Source organism: Oryzias latipes, chromosome 17 (genome assembly GCF_053564925.1).
Source record: "Oryzias latipes strain Hd-rR chromosome 17, Olatipes_Hd-rR_3.1".
Lineage (NCBI taxonomy): Eukaryota > Metazoa > Chordata > Actinopteri > Beloniformes > Adrianichthyidae > Oryzias > Oryzias latipes.
In genome coordinates, this window is record NC_136253.1 from 6,281,413 (window position 1) to 6,301,340 (window position 19,928).

The following is a 19,928-nucleotide window of genomic DNA, read 5'->3' on the forward strand; positions in this document are numbered from 1 at the left end:
ATTAAGTTGAAAAAATTAAGAATAAAGTAAAAATTCTGTGTTATATATTTTTATTTTGATAAGTCAGAAGTTCAATGCACTTTTTGTCTGAATCTGTTTATGGTGATGAGGCATTTATGCTGGGAAATAAGTCATTTTTGGCTTGTGCTGTTTTTGTCCACACGTTTGAAAAGCTGCGTTTAAAATAAAATAAAGCCAAGGCAGTTTTATAGACATTTTCAGAATAATTCTCCTAATTGACAGTAATTAAACAAGAGTCCTCCAAAGGGATATTTTTCACCGATGTGACAGGAAAGACATGGTTTGGATGCCGTTATTTGGTTCTGTTTAGATTCTGCAACACTTTATAGACACTTCATTGTGTTATGTGTTGTATAGATGTAGTGCTATTTGTTGTCTTTTGTTATCTGTTCTTTTATTAATATGATCTTGTTTTTTGAGCTGTGGTAAGAAATCCTTTTCCCTGTCTTGGGATCATTCAAAGTTCCATCTATATATCTATAAAATAAGCAACAGTTTGATTAAAGCTGCAAAAACTCGTTTTTGTAGCTCGAGAACTTTGATTGACCTTTTCTGGTCATAGTAATAATGGTTAGAGTCAAAACTCGCTAAATAGTTTGGTTGTTATATTTAAGTAACATGTTCAGTAAGTTGTGGGCGTTCATTTACATTTTCAGTAAAATACATTAAATTAAATGATACAAACTTCCTGAGTACGTCTTAAAAGGCTCCTGCTGCTACACTTGAAGTTTATTTGATGAAGTATACTTGAGTATAAGTAGAAAAAGTCTACTATAGACCATGTAGTTGGAAGTATTCTAACTAAATACTTCTTCAGACTACATTGGAACATTTTAAGTTTTACAATAGATACTAAATAAATAGTAGCCTTCAAGTGTACTACTTGTAGTAAGTACACTTGTAGTACTTTTTACTGAAGGTCCATTTGTTATAATGATCAACAAACAGATACAACATTTCAGGGAGCTTTATTATTATTTCCTCTGGATCTAACACCTGTTGTTGTTGTTGTTTGGACTTTGCCTCGCTGCGGGGGGGGGGCTCAGCAAAGGTGGGCGGCGCGCAGGTGCACGACGGCCCCTGATCCCGGCCCGTCCCACTGCGCCTGCGCACCGCGGCACGCTGACAGACAAACAGAGGAGCTTTTGTTAGTCGAGGAGCAGCAGCAGGTTGTGAAGAGCTTTACTCCTCTTCCTACTCCCTTTAATTACGAGTCAGGTCTCCCTAAAAACAACAACAACCCGGCTTTAAAGCCGACAGCAGGCGCGCGACGAGAGGAGGACCCACACCGACTGAGGAGAGAGAGGAGGAGGAAGTGCAGGAGGAGGACAGGAGGAGTCTCTCTCGGAGCTCCAGGTCAATGTGAGATCAGCGTCCCGGACTGTTCCAACTGCCGAGAAGGGAGAGACGAAAAGGCCGCCGAGATGCCGCTGGGACCCTGGAGGAAGAAGAACAAGGCGAAGGAGCACCTGATGGACCACGAGGAGGTCGGCGGCGGGCGCGCGGGCGCCGGGAGTCTGGCCAAGGCGTCCGTGAACGGCGCGGGGCTGCCGCCGCCACCTGCCGACCTGCGGCCCAAGCTGGTCTTCCACACGCAGCTCGCGCACGGAAGCCCCACGGGGAGGATTGAGGGATTTACCAACGTCAAGGAGCTGTACGGCAAGATCGCAGACGCCTTCAACCTAAGCCCACCTGAGGTAAGATCTACCTGTCCTACAGCGGGGAGGGGGGGAGGGGGGCGGTTACACCTGCTGTAAATAACTATTGGACTCTGTTTGACCTGAACTCGTGTCTTTATGCTGACTAGAAGATAAACAAACAGGATAATAAAAGTATGAAGGGTTTTCCTATCAGCCCTCGGATTTACTGTAGTTCTCGGTAAGAGTTCTCACCTGTTGTCTTATTATCAATTAATTAAAGGGGAAAAACGGCAAACAGTGGAGCCATAGCATCGTTTCAGAGCCTTGTAGAAGTCTAAACTAAAATCACTAGTAGTAGATGTGACTGTTTGGAGTGGTTTGTATTGATAACAACACGTTTTTATGGTTTATTTCAAATCTTTAAAAAAAAAGCTCTGAATGGTTGCAGTTGCAGTAAAAGGCCTTGAGGTAAACAGATTTGAATTGAAGTGGATTTTGTGGGAGATTAGTGTGGTGTTTGTCTCTAAAAGTCCGCTTTGTGTCATGTTCCTAAAGACACACCCTGTATAGTCTCTACCGGAACCTCACCTTTGGCCCTGCTAGACTGAGAAGAGTCCAGAACCATTGGAACAGTGTGACTGAAGGGCTGACACCAGCGTTTGTGCTCGGGGGACAATTTATGAGAGTTCTTCCCAAAAAAAACCTTTTGCAAAGAAAGAACATGGATTCATTTATTTTTTCTCCTTCCACCTGCTGGAAACAAAAGCAGCTTTTCTGTGATTGACTGTAGCTGCTCCTTTCACAGGCAGCCATGGGCGGCGCGCTCCGCTTTTGTCCGCTTGGAGGATGTTACACTCAGAGCCGAGTTTTCTGTTTGCTTTCAAGCTCAGACACCAGTTGCTTCCTTCAACGAATGTAACCATTAGACGGGAATTTGCGCAGTGAGATTCGTTCACCATGAATCACACAGAGCTTCACGCCAACAGGGATGAAATGAACCATTTCTGATTCTTTAAAAAGTGTATTTGGCTCCATCTTTTTGGGGGCTTGCTTATGCGGTCGGTCATGTCCCTCATTAAAATTCCTGCGTCTCTGCCTGAACTTGCTCACTGAAGCTGTCAAACAGCTTGTTGTTCTTCTTCCTAATGGTTTTAATGATGCGTGATGTGTTGTAGATGAGTCACTGCATGGAGTTCTCCGTTTTTATTTTCACCTTTTTCAGGATCTCCGAGACAAACGTGGAGTTTAGGCATCCGGTGCAGTCTTTCCAAAGAACATACAGCCATTTGGTCATGCATAGTGAAGAGAGATAAACTCCTGCTTAGGTTGAGCTCTATTTCTTGCTCAACAGGAAGTAGAGTAAAATAACTGAGCAGTCACAGGAAGAATCGAGTCTTAAATTCATTCAAATGTGGACTTTTGATCAGAACAGGTTTCTTCATCCTTTGAAGCACAGCACACTCGTCTATTCACAAGAATGTTACAGATAAATCGGAGACAAGGACATCAGACAGACGGAGTGGCGGAGTTTGACGCGATTACGTTCATTGTTGCACATTGGAAGTCCCTGACGTCCGGCCCAGTGGGCACGGCCTCAAATCTAACCAGATAACTGGTCCCAGGCACCGCCAGATCATCCCAGAGGACCCCAGGAAGCAGATCTGCCCATGGCCTCCTCCCTTCATAAACACCACCAGCTGATGGCTGAGCTCCACCCGATTTAAAAAAAACCTTTCCAACATTTCTGTGAGGTTAAAGAGGTGGCTGTCGGTTGCAGTGCTCACCCGGACAGACCTTTGGGAGCGAACAGATTTAGGAGCTTTTTGAGGTTGTTGGGATTGATCTGTCATGTCTTTAGGTGCTGACCGTCTGTGCGTTTTCCTCTGAAAGCCGTGTAAAAACAGCCACTACAGAGGTTTAGCGCACATTACATGGATGAACATTGGTCATACGTGAATATACGTGAAAAAAGTGAGAAATGCATCATGAATGAACCATGTTAAACCATGGAAGAAGTGGGAATAAACCACGCCAAGAACAACCAACACAGAACATCAACCGTGTGTTAATTGCGCTGTTTAGGTGCAATTCATTAGTAATTTGTGCGTCAAATATGTCATTTTTGCGAGATGTGTGCACCGTATATGCCATATAAAAGTTAAACATCAGTGGTACATGTATGAAAAGACACAACTTTGCATATGCATCTCACAAAAATCACACAATTGCATAAGACCTAGGTAATAATTGTGTATAAACCATTTAAAATGCGCGTAATTCTCAACTGACCAAAAATCCTGAACAGCTCAAAATCGAAGTCACGTAAAGACCCGTTGGTGGAAACCCTCGACGGACGTCTGAGCACAGCGACGAATGACGAACCCAAGAAACGCGTATGAATGACGTGTATCACACATGCATCACAAAAGACCAACATTTCATACGTGGAAAATGTAGGCAGTGGCTGTGTGACTCTGCCTTAACTTTATTCCTTTGGCACGGATTATTTATATGGTGCACATGCCATAAGATTGTTTTAGCACATTTAAGGTAACAATATTTTCTCCAACTTTTGCGATATGCATATTGCAAAGTTCGGCAGTGTCCACCTTTTAGTTTTTGAAAAGACGATTTTAAAATGTGGTGAACTCATTTACCTTTTTGATGGGACACGAGAAACATCATTTGTTTATCTATGAAGTGTTTGGCAGTAGTTTAGTGTTCGTTCTCATCTGGCCTTTTAGATCATTTTCTTGCACAGCTGGAAATGAATGTAGCTTTTGCGAAAACATCAGCTCCTCAAACCGTAACAGAGACGGACTCTAAAGCTCTAGACGGCGGCGGCGGCGGCGATGCTGCTGACTGCCTCACAGCGGACGTGGGGACTCTATCCTGATCAGCGTGGCGTGGCGCCGTGTGGAGATAAAGCTGAAGGTCTTTGACTATGCTCTGCCAAAGTCTGCTGGAGTTTGAGGTTTGCGTCTGTGACTTTGCCTGCTGGCTCACAGGAACATTTGCATTTATTTCCCTACAGTTTAAATATCTTCAGTGAAACCTATTGTTGTTGTTGCAGGAGTTAATGCACTGGAGAGTGTTTTTAACCAGGAATCCCTGGAGATGCATCCTGTTTGGTGGGTCTGCTGTGTTTGCTGCTCGGGTTTCTGCCGTCGTTCTTAAAGCAATCCGGCCCTGAAGACATACGGCAACAGAAATAGCTCACTTTACATAGTCCAGATGAAGATTAGGATTATTTTATGTCTCAATTTGCCTTAAAACTTCAGATTAATGGAAAGTATGGAAAGAGAGGGTTAAAGGTCATGAAGTTAGCAGCTGTTGCTACTTTATGATGCTTTTATTGAGGTATAGATGTGGAGGGATTTCCTTTCTGAAGCCAAACAGACGAGGAAAACTACAGAATTGGTCTTTTTCCCCCCACATTTTTCTGAAATATGTTTGATTAAATTAATACCTTACCTTTTAGAAATGATCTTGTGGATTATTTTAGTCCAATGTCTGATTTGTGTTTTTTATCATTAGTCACATATTTCACCTCAAATATAAGCTTGAAATGTTTTTCACAGCCATTAAATTGGAAGTTTTTCTTGTTTATATGTTGAACTGCAGGGAGGGCTGGTTTTTTTGGCCATATTTGCTCTGAGTGAAGGCTCGGGTTCTGGTTTCAACCCGAACCGGCCCTAAGATCCGTTTATTTTTTCCGCTTTTGCCCACAAACCTGCTGTTACGGAACAAACTGATAGAACCTGAAATGTACTGACCAGTTCCATCCATCTGTCAGAGCGTCTTCTGTTCCCACTTTGTTCTGTGTGGGGTCATGGGAAGTTGCTGGAGCCTATCCCAGCTGCTTCGGGGCGGAGGCAAGGAGATTGAGACCCTTCTGACAGAAAATCTTACACTTCACATCCTTGGTCTGGTAAATGAATGCTGAAGCTAATGCTGATTGTTGAGATTTCCTGTTAGAAAAGGCCCACCAAGCTGATATCAGCATTCCTGTTAACCATTAAAGATGCTCAACGCGGCGGAAACATTCGATCAACAGTGCCTGGAAACTAACTGCCGGTTGCTCTAAACTCCTCTCCGGGGTTTTGTCTCACACTGATTCTTCTTTTTATTTCATTCTAATATGCATTAGAATAAATGGATTTTATTAACAAACCAAAATGTGCTTCAGAATTTTTAAAAGTGGAAAAAAAAGTGATCCTTTTTATGATAAATCAGCTGAGGAATTACAGTGCTCAGCATAAATGAGTACACCCACTTTAAAAAGTACTAATTTAATCGATAGCTCAATGAACAAAAAAAAGTCCAAACTTTCCACAAGGTTGTGATTTATTCAACACTTTAACTTCATAACAACAAATTATGGTTAATCATCTAACTTACTTAGAGCAGTTCATTGCTGAGTTCATGATACCATCAATGAAATGCAGCCCCACATTAGGACACTGCCACCACCGTGTTTCACTGCATGCATTTTCCTTTGAAGTCCTCACCTTTGCGACGCCATCCAGTTTTCAAACCATTAGTTCCAAAATCGGGGATCTGTGTCTCATCTCTCCAGAGTATTGAGTCCCAGTAGTCTTCATCTTCTTCAGCATGGGCCCAACAAATGCTAGGCGTGCTTTTTCATGCATGGTTTTAGGAGAGGCTTCCTTGGTGGATGGTAACTATGCACGCCGTTCCTCTGCAGTGTGACCATATGACGTCACAGGAAACCGTTCGTCCAGTTTGGCGTTCTGCTGCTTCAGCTAGCTCTAGTGAACTTGCACAGCGATTTTCTTCAACCCTTTTCATCAGGAGACGCTCCTGTCCAGATGTTAGCTTCTGTGGACGGCCTGGACGTCTCTGTGAGATGGTTGCACTTCCATCTCTCTTAAATTTTTGCATCACTGTTGCTACAGTATTTTGACTGATCTGTAAAGCTTTGCTGATCTTGTAGCCCTCACCTTTTTGTGCAAAGAAATGAGTTTCTTTCTGAGTTTTGTGACATTTCTTTTCCATGGGGAGCCATTGCTGACAGCATGAAATGGGAAGGGCTGTTCTTTGTGACTAGAAATGCCCTTTTCTAGTCACCTGTGTGCTGGACACCTGAAATGAATCATTAGACTCACCTGTGGTTGAAAGCCTGTTCATTAGAATTTTGAAGTCTAAAGTTTGGCTTTTCTCCCAAGACTCTGACTGGGGTGTACTCATTTAGCAACATGGGCTTGATTCATTTGTTAGGAAAATCACTTTTTGTGTGTGCAAATTAACAAATCTTGTTTGCAGTCAATGCCGCACCTTTGTAGAAAATGTAGATTCTGAAAGAACAGCAACGGTAGTGGTCTGTACTTATTTATGCTGGGCACCGTATATCAAAAAGATTTTTATCCACATGTTTAGGTAGAAGTTTTACTTTTTGTTTGCTTGAACTTAAGCAGTAAAATAAACAAAAGTTCATTTTTATGTTCAGAGCCTTGTTGGTGAGTAATTAGGATTTAATAGGTACTGTTACATCACATACTCAGATCAGAGGAGGAGGACAATGCTGCCTTGCACCCCTAAAACATGTCTTCTGCTCTGTTTGTTTGGGAATTTAACCCAAAAATCTCTTTTTAGACTTCAGAAAAAGGGCTACAGCCTTTAAGCATAACCAAATGGAGCCTCTCCATCAAACTGCATGCTGGGTACTTTGCAGCTGAAAGCCTCATTTCCGCTCTTTCATTTTGTTTGTCATTAAAGGAGCCGTTCAAGAGGCTGTCATTTGTCTGCAGCTCAGTTGCCAAAGAAACGGCTTTCCTGAGCTTTTAGCCAACAGTGTTTTAATGGCCGGCACACTTCAGAGGGCGGAGCAACGAGAGGCTGCGTTGGCCGGCTCTGCCGTGTTCCACACAGCAGACGCTAAAGCCTCGCGGCAAACGTTTCTTATTTAGGCTGAACACAAATCAAAGCAATGCTACTGTCAGTCCTACCATCTAACGCAGAACCTGATGAGGGATATTCACATCACCAAAAACTGTTTTCGCTTGATAAATATCTTCAGTTTATTAAGTCGTGTAGACAAGTATGAGATGCATCCGATGAAAACTTCTGACAGTTGAGCAGTTCACTGAGATCACCTTCTCAGAAAACTAAGGATAGCAGTTTTTCTGCTTACATTGTGTTTAGAACAGTAGGACGGGGTCTCACTGCCAACATGCGGATTAACAGTTTCATTTTTTATTCATTTATTTTCTCACATTTCCAAAGTAATTTGATTTGATGCCAAAAACTCATACTTTGTGACCACAGCTTAACACTTTCAATAAATGCCTAAAAGAGACAGAAATATCTTAAGGAAAAGCTTTTCATCGTAACTCCCTTAATAATTAACACAGCATCGTTGACTACATGCCCCTCACTCTCCCTTCCTGCCCCTGCCATGGTGGTCCGAGCTACACCGGACAAATTCATAAAAAACACACATTTCTGTTGGTTTCATCTCCATAGCAACCATTTTATTTTTTGCTCCCATGGGGGTGACCAACAGATTTCTGCCGTTTTGGGAATTATCAGCAAAAGTACATTTTTGGATTTCCTTGGGAACAGAGATTTTTTAACCTTGCCCACATTCTTAATATGTTCACATCGTATGTCATGTTGTTTTTAAATTCTCGTAATTTTCCAGTAAAAAATGTGCGAGCGATAGATAGATAGCAATATTTAAAAATCGACAAACTTTAAAACCAAAATTTTTCCCAAGTAGCTTCCCAATGATGCTGGAGGAGGAGGGTATAGAGCAAAATCCCTAGAAGTTTCAATTTGTTGGCAGACCTAAAGATGCTTGTTGGTTTTTTCTTTTGAAAATTCAAGGTGGCGGCCTCTTCCTGGGGTCAAAGGTCAATGAAACGTTGATAGTGGAATGGTTGCAACCTTAACCTGTTGGCATGTGTGTTATGGAGTTAAATTTTTACTCCCAGCGATCACGGATCAAACTCCACGCACGCAATGGACGTCCCACGGGCGCGGCCCAGGCTCCACGACCACTCCTGGAACCGCTATCGGAAAACATGAGCAGCACAGCCTTCACAATAAAACTGCACACCAAAATACTTCCGGGTCACCCGTGTGTCTAAGAGGAACTTTTAGAAAATGCATTTAAACGTTCATTATGTGTTTGCTTCAATGTGATTTTTAGAAAAAAGGCTAAATCGAAAAAGGATTTGTTTTTCTATAAAGGTTTAGAAATTGATACATAAATAAAGCAGTCCCTATTTTAATTTGAAAAACAATTGATACACGGATTAATTATGCCTCAGCAATGATCATGAGGCAGTGACAACAGCAGCTCTTTAGACCAGTGTTTTTCAACCGGTGTCTCATGGGAGATGGTCAGGTGTGCCGTGGGAAATTATCCATTAACTGATCTAAAAACATTTAGCATCTCCAGGATATCAGCTCTTTGTTCATCCAAACAGGCCCTGATAAAACACTGAGTAGTTAGGAATATGAAAGATTGTAAAACACTTTTTTCCTTGTGTTTATTTGATTCTATAAAAGACATTTGATAAGAATGACGGTACCGCGATTTAGCTGCAGCTTCAGCTGTTTTTGGAAAAGTCCTGCCCCTTTAACTGTCTCCACCAATCATTCTCCGGAAAAACAGTTTTTAAATCTTTATTGATAAAATCAGAGGTCAACAGTTTAGTTCTCCTTCAAGGTTTGTGTTCATTAACAGCCTGCGATGCACCTTGGGGGGAGGAGCTACTTGGCAGTGGTCCCCTTCCCATGGTTGCCGTATGGAATGGGCCCCCCCCCCTATCGGTTGTATTTGCACCTTAGACATGTAGGGCCCTTGGTAGGGGGGGTGCTTGGACATCACTCCCAGCAAGCAGCAGATGTCATTTTAGCGCCCTACCCGCCAATTTCAACTCCACCGCAGACATTTAGGGCCCCTTGGTTGGGAGGGTGATGGGACATCACTGTGAGTAATCAGTCCCCTCAGTGCCCTACCCGCCAATTTTAACTGCACCCCCTTAGCACACACACCCTTCACTCCTCAAAATATACATTCCAACAAAAACACACACCCTCACAAACACACACACGCATTTCACAAGGAAGGTGGGACCTAGGACCATCTGTCCCCTAACCCATCCCTGGTAGGGGGTACTGCACCGTTTGCAACGGCGGCCGTGTCCCCTGGGTGCTGGCTTCCTGGGCCCGGCAGTCCTCTCTCCACGCAGGGAGGGGATCCCTGAGCTTCTGGCAAGTCCAAGAGCCGGGGATAACATCACATCTGAGCCGGGGGGTGTCCGAGTTCCTGTGGTGTGGGTTGTGGTCCTTACCCCTGAGAGCTGGGCCTCGCCAAATTTCCAACTGTGGCCGAGCCTGGTCGGGCCATCTCTTGTGGACCCCCCTCTTTTCCTGGGTGCCCTCCTCCTGGGCGGGGGCGGCTGGCCCCTGCCTTGCTCCTTCCTGGAGCAACCGTGGGCCGCGTTGGTGCCTGGAGCGCGGAGTGGGTCTCCCTTGGGGGGTCCAGGCTCGCACCTGGGGCTGGGGCGGGGGGATGCCCAGAACTCCTGGGTCGTGATGAGGTGCTCGTCTGGGGCTGTGGGCACTCTTCTGGGGCGGGGCCGTGCGTTGGGCTCTCCCGGCTCGGCGGGAGGGCTGCTCTCCTGGTTGGGGCTGGAGCTGCACTCTTTTTTCCCCCCATGCCTCCCTGCTCTCTGGCTCTGGGAGCCCCGGTGCCGTCCTGGTGGCCCAGGCCTGGGTGGCGGATGTGATCACCCGGAGGGGGGGGGGTGGTCTCTACCTGCTGCCGTGTGGCGTTGGGGGGTTCTGGCTGCTGCTGCTGCTGCGGCGGGGGTCTTGGTGTGGGGGTGGCTGGGCACTCTCCCTCCTTCTTTTCACATGCCATCATCCATTTTAGAAGAATATGAACACTCACTTGAGCACAGGTGTTAGCTCACCTTGTCACTAATATTTTGCGTGATTGAATGAAATATTTCACACTAGTTGGTTTGAAGGCATAGGTATGCGTGTGGAAACAGTGTTTTTATTGTTTACATGTTGACATGTGAACATTTTTGGAGCCAGCAGCTATGTTTGCAACATCTGAGTGTGTGTGTGGACAGGCCCTGCCCCCTCTAGACTTGTAGTACATTTGAACCTCACTGTAATGATAAACATCCAGTAAACTTGTTGCTTTATGTTGCTTCATGGTTTTAAACCCCCCCCCCCATAATCACCATCCTATTCCCCCCTTTCTAACATCCCTCTCTCTTCTTCCCTCCTTTCCTTTTCCGTCCGGTCCAACACAAAAGATTTTGATTTAAAATGAATAGAGTTTGGCCTCAATTACAAAAGGGGTTTATTCAGACATACCTCTGGTTTGTCAGAAGATTCAGAACCCCTGTTGTTAAAGTAAAATATGTCCAACACAAGAGGCCTTCAGCTCTCATCTGTTTGCCCAGCTGTTGGACAGGACAAGTTAAAAAAAAAAAAAAAAAAAGACAAAACTGCAGCAACTTCCAGCTTACTCTTCACAAAAATGCCCGTGAGATTGCAGAGGGACTGTACATCAATACAGACTTTCTCCGTTTTTCAGTTTATGGATGCTGGTGTGCCGCAGGATTTTTGTCAAGGATAAAGTGTGCCTTGGCTCAAAAAAGGTTGAAAAACACTGGAGTAGAGAATTTGGCCCTTATTGTTTTGATTTTGTATTTGTTCTTGTTGTTGTTTTGGTGAGTTTTTGAGGACGTGGTCAAACTTTTGCTCTAAGGTGCAGTAAAAAAAAAGAAGAATGAAGCAGAAACAGATAAGCTTCCTGAAAACATGCTAAGCTCCTCTAACTGGCTTTGTAGAATAGGTGACTCATTAACCCTCGTTTACGCAATGTCATGCAGTCGTCTTCAGACTGAAGTCATCTTCTTCTCTCTGTGTACTTTAGCTTCTTTAAACCTCTGCCTCACGATTGCTCCAGGTGCTGACAGACAGACTTCAGGAAATCTTTCAACAAGGCCTCTCTTGGTGACGCTGGGAGGTTGTAGCTGCCCCGGTCAGTGGGAGGTGCAGAAACTGTGGGAGGAAGGCGCCCGGCACCGCCGCCGCTGCATATCATACCAACACCTGCCGCATGGACGAGCCGCTCGGCAGGAGGGGAGCAGCTCTGAGAGGCAGCATAATGGAAAGCAGTGTGGGAGTCTGCTCTGCTGCTGTTCCTCCCACCTGTTGTTGGGTAATAGGCTGGCCCGGGCAAAGCCAAGAAGAGGGTGAGGCATCTGTTTGGAATAAATAAAGACTCACTCGTCAGCCTGGCTGCAGCTCTTCCCTCGCCTCGTCTCCACGGTTTTACAGTTCTCTGCTCTTTTCAGCGGCGACCTTCCTCCTTTTGTAGCTTTTATGGTCACTCGAGATAAAGAACAAGGCAGCAACAAAAAAAAACATGCTCCTTTGGGCTGATTGGTGCACGAAACTGATCCTTTTTTTAAAGCATTTTCAGAATAACTTGAAGCTCTGCTGCTCCTGATAATGATGATGATGATGTTAAAAATGCTGAATAGAAATCAGGCACTAAGATTTCTCACTGCTTTGAAAACCCAAGTGAAGCTAAACCTGATAGTCCCCCCCCCCGCCTGCCCGGCTGAGCTGGCACCGAATAAATGTTTTACAACCAAACGACCTTTTCCTCCCAGGTTTCACCGTCTGTCATAGAAGGCCTCTTGTGCAATGCTCCGCCCCGATCACATTACCAGACGTGTGGAACCAGATTTTTTTCACATTTCTAAAGCAGGATGGGAAAATTCTCTGTTTTTAGTCAGACAAACAGAGCTGTGTGAAAAGACACGACAAGAGCATCATGGGAAAGGGGAGGAGAAATGCACTACTCTCCAGAAGCTAAGGATATGGACTGTTCCTCCTGTTTGGTCTGAAATTAAATGAAATGCATAAAATTTACCTTTGCTATTACTACTATTGAATGAGAAGAAACGCCATCTTTATTAGTTTGATCTGTAATACCCGAAAAGGAAGACAAATAAAACAAATAAACATTGACCACGTCGATGGCGAGTTTTTCCACCATTTGCTGCCATGACAGCTTGACAGTGACGTGTCCTGCTCCTCACCAGACTAATGATGATGTTCCACTCTTCCACAAGTGCTACATGCAGTTCTGCCAGGTCACTTGGGGGTCCGATCATCCAGTCTCCGATTCAGCTGGTCCCAAACGTCCTTTACAAGGGTTCAGGTCAGGGGTCATTGCTGGCCAAACCATATGAGGTTCTATCTACCATTCATTCACCATGTGGTGGAGCCTTATCATTCATGAACAGAAAGTTGGGGCTATTCTGTTGGAATTGGGGAAGGATGGTGGATCCTATGATGTCTCTGGGGTCAGAACGTGGTTTTGCTCTGACTGGTGACGCCCGTCCAGTCTGTTGCAGCTCTTCCACCAAAGCCAACCCTGGAAACCACGTTGACCTCAGTGTATCGCTCACCTCGTCTTCTCCATCGACGCAGACGTCCGTCATTTCTGTGCACCGTGACCCAACACCAATCAGAGAACAGGATGGTAGACCAGTGCTGCATTGTCCAGGCCACATGGTCTTGTACTGCAAACAGTCACGGCGGCGTCTTGGCGTTGGTGGAGTCGCCCTCAATGGTCGTCTGTCATTCAGGTCAAATGAGTGAGGTCCAAGGGTTAGTCTGGAAACCCCAGTACCCCTCACATCTGGTAAACGGGCCGGCAGCTGTGTGGTGTTTGCTAAACTGTGTCTAAGGTCAGAGGTCCTTAGGTTCTGGTCATGGTGGTGGTCTGTCACTGCCGGGGCTCCACTCCGGGGTCTGTCACAAACTCTGACAGCAGATCTGAGTCTTGATGCGAGTCTGCTGATGACACTTAGAGACTCACCAAGTTCACCTGCAGCATCTGACTGTCTACCACCAACCTGAAGGCGCTGTGGCCCGGTGGTGCTGCTCGTCCGATGAGTGACGTTGTGTAATCGTGGCTGTCTGAATGATGCAATGACCTGCTGACTAAATCAGCTTTTTAGACCCACAGAACGTTGACATTGACGTAATATTGAAAAGGTTTTTCTTTTAGAAGTTTTTTGGTTTTGGCTCCAATAAGTCAGACACACTGAGCACAGTAAGACCATGATGTGGAAAACACAAAACGATACAATTACCTACCAATCCTGAAAATCCATGAAGTGAAACAAACCGTGTTTGTCCTCGGAGTTTTCCACCACATCCCTACCTTATTGTGAGTTTATTCACTGCGAAAAAACTGTTACCTGACCGTTTTTGATCTTCTAAAATAATCTAAAATTGGGCTTAGTCAAGTGGTAAATACCAAACGTGTATCCATTATTTAAAACGTTGATTGTCTGAACTCTGACATTGCCATGCTTTTATTTTGTGAAGTGATGGTCATTGTTCATGTGAAAACATATTTGCTAATATTTTTGACCTTTTCTTGTCTCTGTTCAGATCATGTTCTGCACTCTCAACACCCACAAGATTGACATGGAGAAGCTGCTGGGGGGCCAAATTGGTCTGGAGGACTTCATCTTTGCCCACATTAAAGGGATCAAAAAGGAGGTGGAGGTGTTCAAATCTGAAGATGCTCTGGGCCTCACCATCACCGACAACGGAGCCGGATATGCATTCATAAAGGTGAGAAGGAACACCACTCCACACCTGAGATCTTTTCTTTCCACTTGGTTTCACCACTTGACTGACAGAGAAACTCATTCCTGAGACACCTGCAGCAGGAAGTGAGGTGTGCTGTAGGAGAGAATGACTTCCTGTCTGCTGTTTTTACTGGTAAACGGCCCTGGATGGAAGGTTTGTTGTTATACAGGAGTCAGGATTGTGGTAGTGTCTCTTCACTTACAGCAACTCAACACAAACATGGAAAAGGTTTTTTTGTTTTAAAGCTTTGACACGTGGGATCAAATATTAATATTTAAAGTCTGATCATCTTTTGATCTAATTGCAAAGTTTTCCCGCCATTTCTAGCCAAAATTAAAAAAAACTGTGTCGTTTTCTGGGACATAGTTTCTGCAGAGTGGCTGGAGTTCATCAGAAATTCACCTCTGAGCTGTGGGCGGGGCTGTTGTTGCAGAGCAACCCCGCCCCCTTCCATCGCCATTGCTGGGAGCTTGGAGCAGAGAGCTTGTGGCCTGACCAGTGTCACAAATATCTGATATATAAATCAATAAGATTTTGTCTCGATCTGACGTGGAAACAATTATGCACGCTTTTAATTCTTCTCGTTTAGATTACTGCACCTCTCTTTTTACCTGTTTTAACAAACGTTTCCTAAACCTTCTTCAGCTCGTCAAAACTCTGCAGCAAGGCTTTTAACAGGAACCAGTAAACGGACACGCATCACTCCTCGGTTGTCTGCTTTACGTTGGTTACCAGTCAAATTTCGACCTGATTTTAGTTTTTAGAGCCTTGGATGGTCAAACTCCGACGTACATACAGTCAGGACCATAAATATTTGGACAGAGACACATTCTTTCTCATTTAGTTTCTGTACATTACCACAGTGAATTTTAAATGAAACAACACAGATTCCATTGAAGTGCAGACTTTCAGCTTTTATTCCATAGGTTGAACAAAAAGATTGCATAAAAATGTGAAAAAATAAAGCATTTTTTAAACACCAATCCCTTCATTTCATGGGCTCATAATTAATTGGACAATTGAAATGACTGAAAACCAAATGGTCATTACTAATATTTGGTTGAAAAGCCTTTGTTGGCAATGACAGCCTGAAGTCTTGAACTCATGGACATCAGCAGATGCTGGGTTTTCTCCTTCTGAATGCTCTGCCAGGCCTTTACTGCAGCCGCTTTCAGTTGCTGTTTGTTTGTGGGCCTTTCTGTCTGAAGTTTAGTCTTCAACAAGTGAAATGCTGCTCATTTGGGTTAAGATCAGGTGACTGACTTGGACATTCAAGAATATGGAAATGATTCTGCCATCATCCAACACTGTTGTCTTCCGTGGACGTCCAGGTCTTGTTGCGTTGCTGAGTTCACCAGTGCTTTCTTTCTTTCTCAGGATGTACCACACTGTTGATTTAGCCACTCCTAATACTGTAGCAATTTCTGGTTTCATGTTTTTTTCTGTTTTCTCAGCTTAATGATGGCTCCTTTCACCTGCATGGAGAGCTCCTTTGACCGCATGTTCTCTGTTCACAGCAGAAGCTTCCAAATGCAGCACGAGTCCTCTAATCAACTCCAGGCCTTTAATCTGCTTCACTCATAATGGTTTTCAGTTATTTCATTTGTCCAATTACTTGCGAGCCCATTAAATGAAGGGATTGTGTTTAAAAAATGCTTTAGTTTTTCACATTTTTATGCAGTCTTTTTGTTCAACCCATGGAATAAAAGCTGAAAGTCTGCACTTCAATGGCATCTGAGTTGTTTTATTTAAAATTCACTGTGATAATGTACAGAAACTAAATGAGAAAGAATGTGTCTCTGTCCAAATATTTATGGTCCTGACTATCTGACCTTTTAACCCCGTAGTCTTCGGCCCAATCCTTGAGGTCTTCCAACCAAAATCTTTTAAGCGATCCAAAAACTCGCTTTAAGTCTAGAGGAGATCTCTCATTTCAAGCCATTGCTCCTCGTCTTTGAAACTCCCTCCCATTGTTGTTGCGTCAGATTTAATCCATTGACTGTTTTAAATCTCAGGTCAAGACATTTTCATTCAGGAGTGCTTTTAGTTGATTTTATTCCTTGCTTTACTACATTTTACTGTGTTTTGTTTTATTATAATTACTGTACTTGAGTACTTCTTTGAGTTTTGAGATGATTTTATGCTCCTTTTGTGAAGCACTTTTACACAGCTCTCTGTTTTCGGAGAAAGTCAACTTTTAAGTCTGGTGAAGATCGTTGTGAGAGCTGCTGAGAGCCACAAGCTTGTTGTAACCTGGAACCGGAACAGTGAACGGATTCTTATGCGTCAGTCCTGCAGCTCCAAAGAGAGGAAGGTTGACAAAACGATCGGACTCCTTCGAAAGCTGGAAAAAAGCTGGAAAAAACCTCACCTGAAGCTCAGACAGATGTAGAGACGTGGTTTCTACCAGATCAGAGTCTCTGTGTTTGTTCTTTGGTTGCCCGGTTCTGTTCGGTGGAGTTGAGGTCGGGGCTCCAAAGTCCTGCAGGACGGTGTCTCAAGAGTTTGGAGCACCGTGTTGGCTTGTCATCCTGAAGCATCTAGACTGCTCTGCAGTGGAAGGAGTGACTTTAAGCCCAAAGCTTTGGCTCCCTTCATCAAAACCCACACATGTGGCACAATGCAGTCATGCAAGTGATGTTCTCCAGCTGAGTACAACTCACTGCTTTTAAACACCATTCATCCATATGAGGTCGCTTACATTCTACGCACTGTTGGAACTTTAGCAAAGAGGCAAAAAAACATCATTTTCTAAAGAAAATTCTAGAACTAAAGTCTCTGGACTTTCCTGAATTAAATGAATAGGAAAAAAGAAACATGTTTAGCTGATCCGTGGAACTGGAAAAAGGTTCAGAGAAGTGATGAACTTGAAGTGATGAGCTGCTGGAACAAAAAGTTTCTTTTCTAATCGATCTCTATCAATGCAGATTTGTGGATGGCTCCTGTTCTAGTAGAACAGAGGGTTCGTTTTAGCTCCACAAAAGCAGCTTCACAACAGCGAGCCGCTCACATGTGCCACCATGTGATGCTTTTATGGAACTGCATCCTGGGAGACTGGAATTAAATAGTAATCTATACAAATGTGTCGAGTTTTGTGCTCCTTTGTCGTCTCCTCACACTTTCTGCCTGTCCCCGTCTGCATGGCAGCGGATCAAAGAGGGCAGCGTGGCGGACCGCGTGAAGCTCATCTGCGTCGGCGACCACATCGAGTGCATCAACGGCCAGAACATCCTCGGGACTCGGCATTATGAGGTGGCCCGCATGCTGAAAGACCTCCCCAAAGACAAGCCCTTCACCCTCAAGCTGGTCGAGCCGATGAAAGCGTTCGGTGAGTCAAAGACGCGCGGCAGAGACCAGCAGGTGACGCCTGAACGGCTGACCTCGGCTTGTAGCTCCGCCTCCTTTACAGTCTGCGTTTGTTGTCTTGTCTTCACTCTGACAGACATGCTCGAGCCGCGGTCAAAGGGGGCCAAACCAGCCAACGACAACAAGATCGGGAACGGAAAAGGGACCCTGAGGCTTCGCTCCAAAGGCCCCGCCACGGTGGAGGAGGAGGTAAAGTCAGAAAACATTCTGAATCTGGTTTTTCTTTAAACTGGAGAACGATTAGGCCTGAGGCAGTTTTCTTATGTATTCCATTTGTTCTACATCATTTAAACAAATGTCAGAGTTTTGTAATCAGTGATCACCACTGCAGTCTGTTGGGTTTGTTGGTAACCAGCAGATGTCGGGGTGTTAACTCTGAATGGTTGGTGTGTTTCAGCCGACAGAGTTCGAGGAGAAAGCGATAAAGAAGGTGGATGATCTACTGGAGAGCTACATGGGCATCAGAGACACTGAGCTGGGTGAGGATCTCCACACGGAGGTTTAAGGCTCCATAAACGCCATGCTCTCCCTCCACAGGTCGGAGTGTGGCTGAGCCCACGCCACAAACACACCTGAGGGTTAGAACCCAGCCGTCACGCAGAAAACATGTAGAAGACGACTAAACCCAGACATTTCCTGATGCTCTGTGTGCGTTTGGCCTCTTTCATGTGAACACATTGATGAAGTAGCAGCTACATGTCTGTTCCATTTAAACGTGTTCCGCTGAGATGCAAACGGAGGATAAGTTGTTGCGTTTCCATTGACTGATTATTTGCAGACAAATAGATCCACGAACGTTTTTGTTTTCCTGGTCTGAGCTGGAATCTGGATCAGAACTGGACATCTGGACGGCTCTGATATTGCTGCCATTTTTGTTGCCCCGCTACTGATAGGTTGGGGCCGTGAAGCAGCAAGTGAAAATGTGAAATGTTTGCTTTTCAAATCTTTTTCTTTGCTTTCCAAAATACATTTTTGCGTTTGCAACACAAACGTTGTCTCTCATCTCACTTCCTCCCGTTGTCTGTGCCGTGTCCTCCCCAGCTGCCACCATGGTGGAGGTGGGCCGGGACAAGAAGAACCCAGATGAATTCGCCATGGCGTTGGACGAGACCCTGGGAGACTTTGCCTTTCCGGACGAGTTTGTCTTCGACGTCTGGGGGGCGATTGGAGATGCCAAGCAGGGAAGGATTTAGGGGGGCTGCTGCCTCTGAATCCTGCTTTGAGCCCCCCACCCCCACCCCAAGGCTCCGCCCACATTCAGGGGCAGCACCTTGTAAAGGCTTCCTAATGGAATTCCAGGTCCAACCTGTCCAGTGTGAGCGGCCTCAGTCTTGACCCTTGGAGGCACCTCTATGTCCTTCAAATGGTCGATTTGATTTAGGAAACCTCAAACCCCAACCACTTAGGAGGTTCGATGAGGTTTTCTCTCCTTTATTTTTATTTTTAATGTAAAAAAAGCCCATCCATCTATCATGAAGAGATTTTTGACCTTCACCTGATCTGTGCCGCTGATCGACAAGCGAAGCTTTAAGGTCTCTCGGCAGCCGTCAGGGATGTGAACTGCACAAACGAGACCTTTAAATTAGGACTTTCTAGCTGTGTAATTTTGAATATACAAAGGTGAACCAGAGGTTTTTGTAGGTTTTTTTTGTAATATGTGAAGGAGCTGCTGATTTTCCAGCAGTCACTCTGTGTAATTAGAATGATGGTAGCAATAGTTCTTCCAGTTTTGTCTTCTATTTTTAAAGCTCTTTCATGAAGTCTTATTGTCTGGTTTGATCCAGACTGAGCAATAGAGTTTTTATCATCTTTAATCCCTTAACGCCTGAGTTTATTTCCAGCTATTAAGTCACCTATGATTTTTAAGTAATGCATCATTTAGGTAATTTTATTTGTGACAACAGGCATTAAGGGGTTAAGCCCTCCGCAGCTTCACCAGCACTCATTTCCTGTTTCTCGTGTTTTACGGAGTCCTGGCGTCTTTTCTTGTAATTTATTTTGTAAAATCTGATGCTGCAACACTTGTAGGAGAACGCGGCTCCAAACGAAGGCCGTCGGGTTTTGAACTTGTTAAAAACTGTCTTTATATGATTAAGATCAGCATCATCTCACTGTCAAGATGCTGATTTCTGCTGATGCAGCAGTTTGACAAACTGTAAGGGATCACTGTTGATGCATAGACAATAAAACGTACCATACTGCCCACGTCAACGCTGTCATGGATGA

General features: G+C 44.5%; 1 protein-coding gene across 1 annotated transcript; it reads left to right on the plus strand.

Moving 5' to 3' along the window:
* Positions 1–1,121: 1,121 nt before the first annotated feature.
* Positions 1,122–19,913, plus strand: gipc2 (GIPC PDZ domain containing family, member 2). The gene is made up of 6 exons (XM_023964798.2): positions 1,122–1,718; positions 14,133–14,318; positions 17,484–17,664; positions 17,779–17,891; positions 18,100–18,181; positions 18,744–19,913. Exons 1-6 carry the CDS (start codon positions 1,446–1,448, stop codon positions 18,893–18,895), a joined length of 987 nt encoding a protein of 328 aa, XP_023820566.1. The 5' UTR covers positions 1,122–1,445; the 3' UTR covers positions 18,896–19,913.
* Positions 19,914–19,928: the final 15 nt, after the last annotated feature.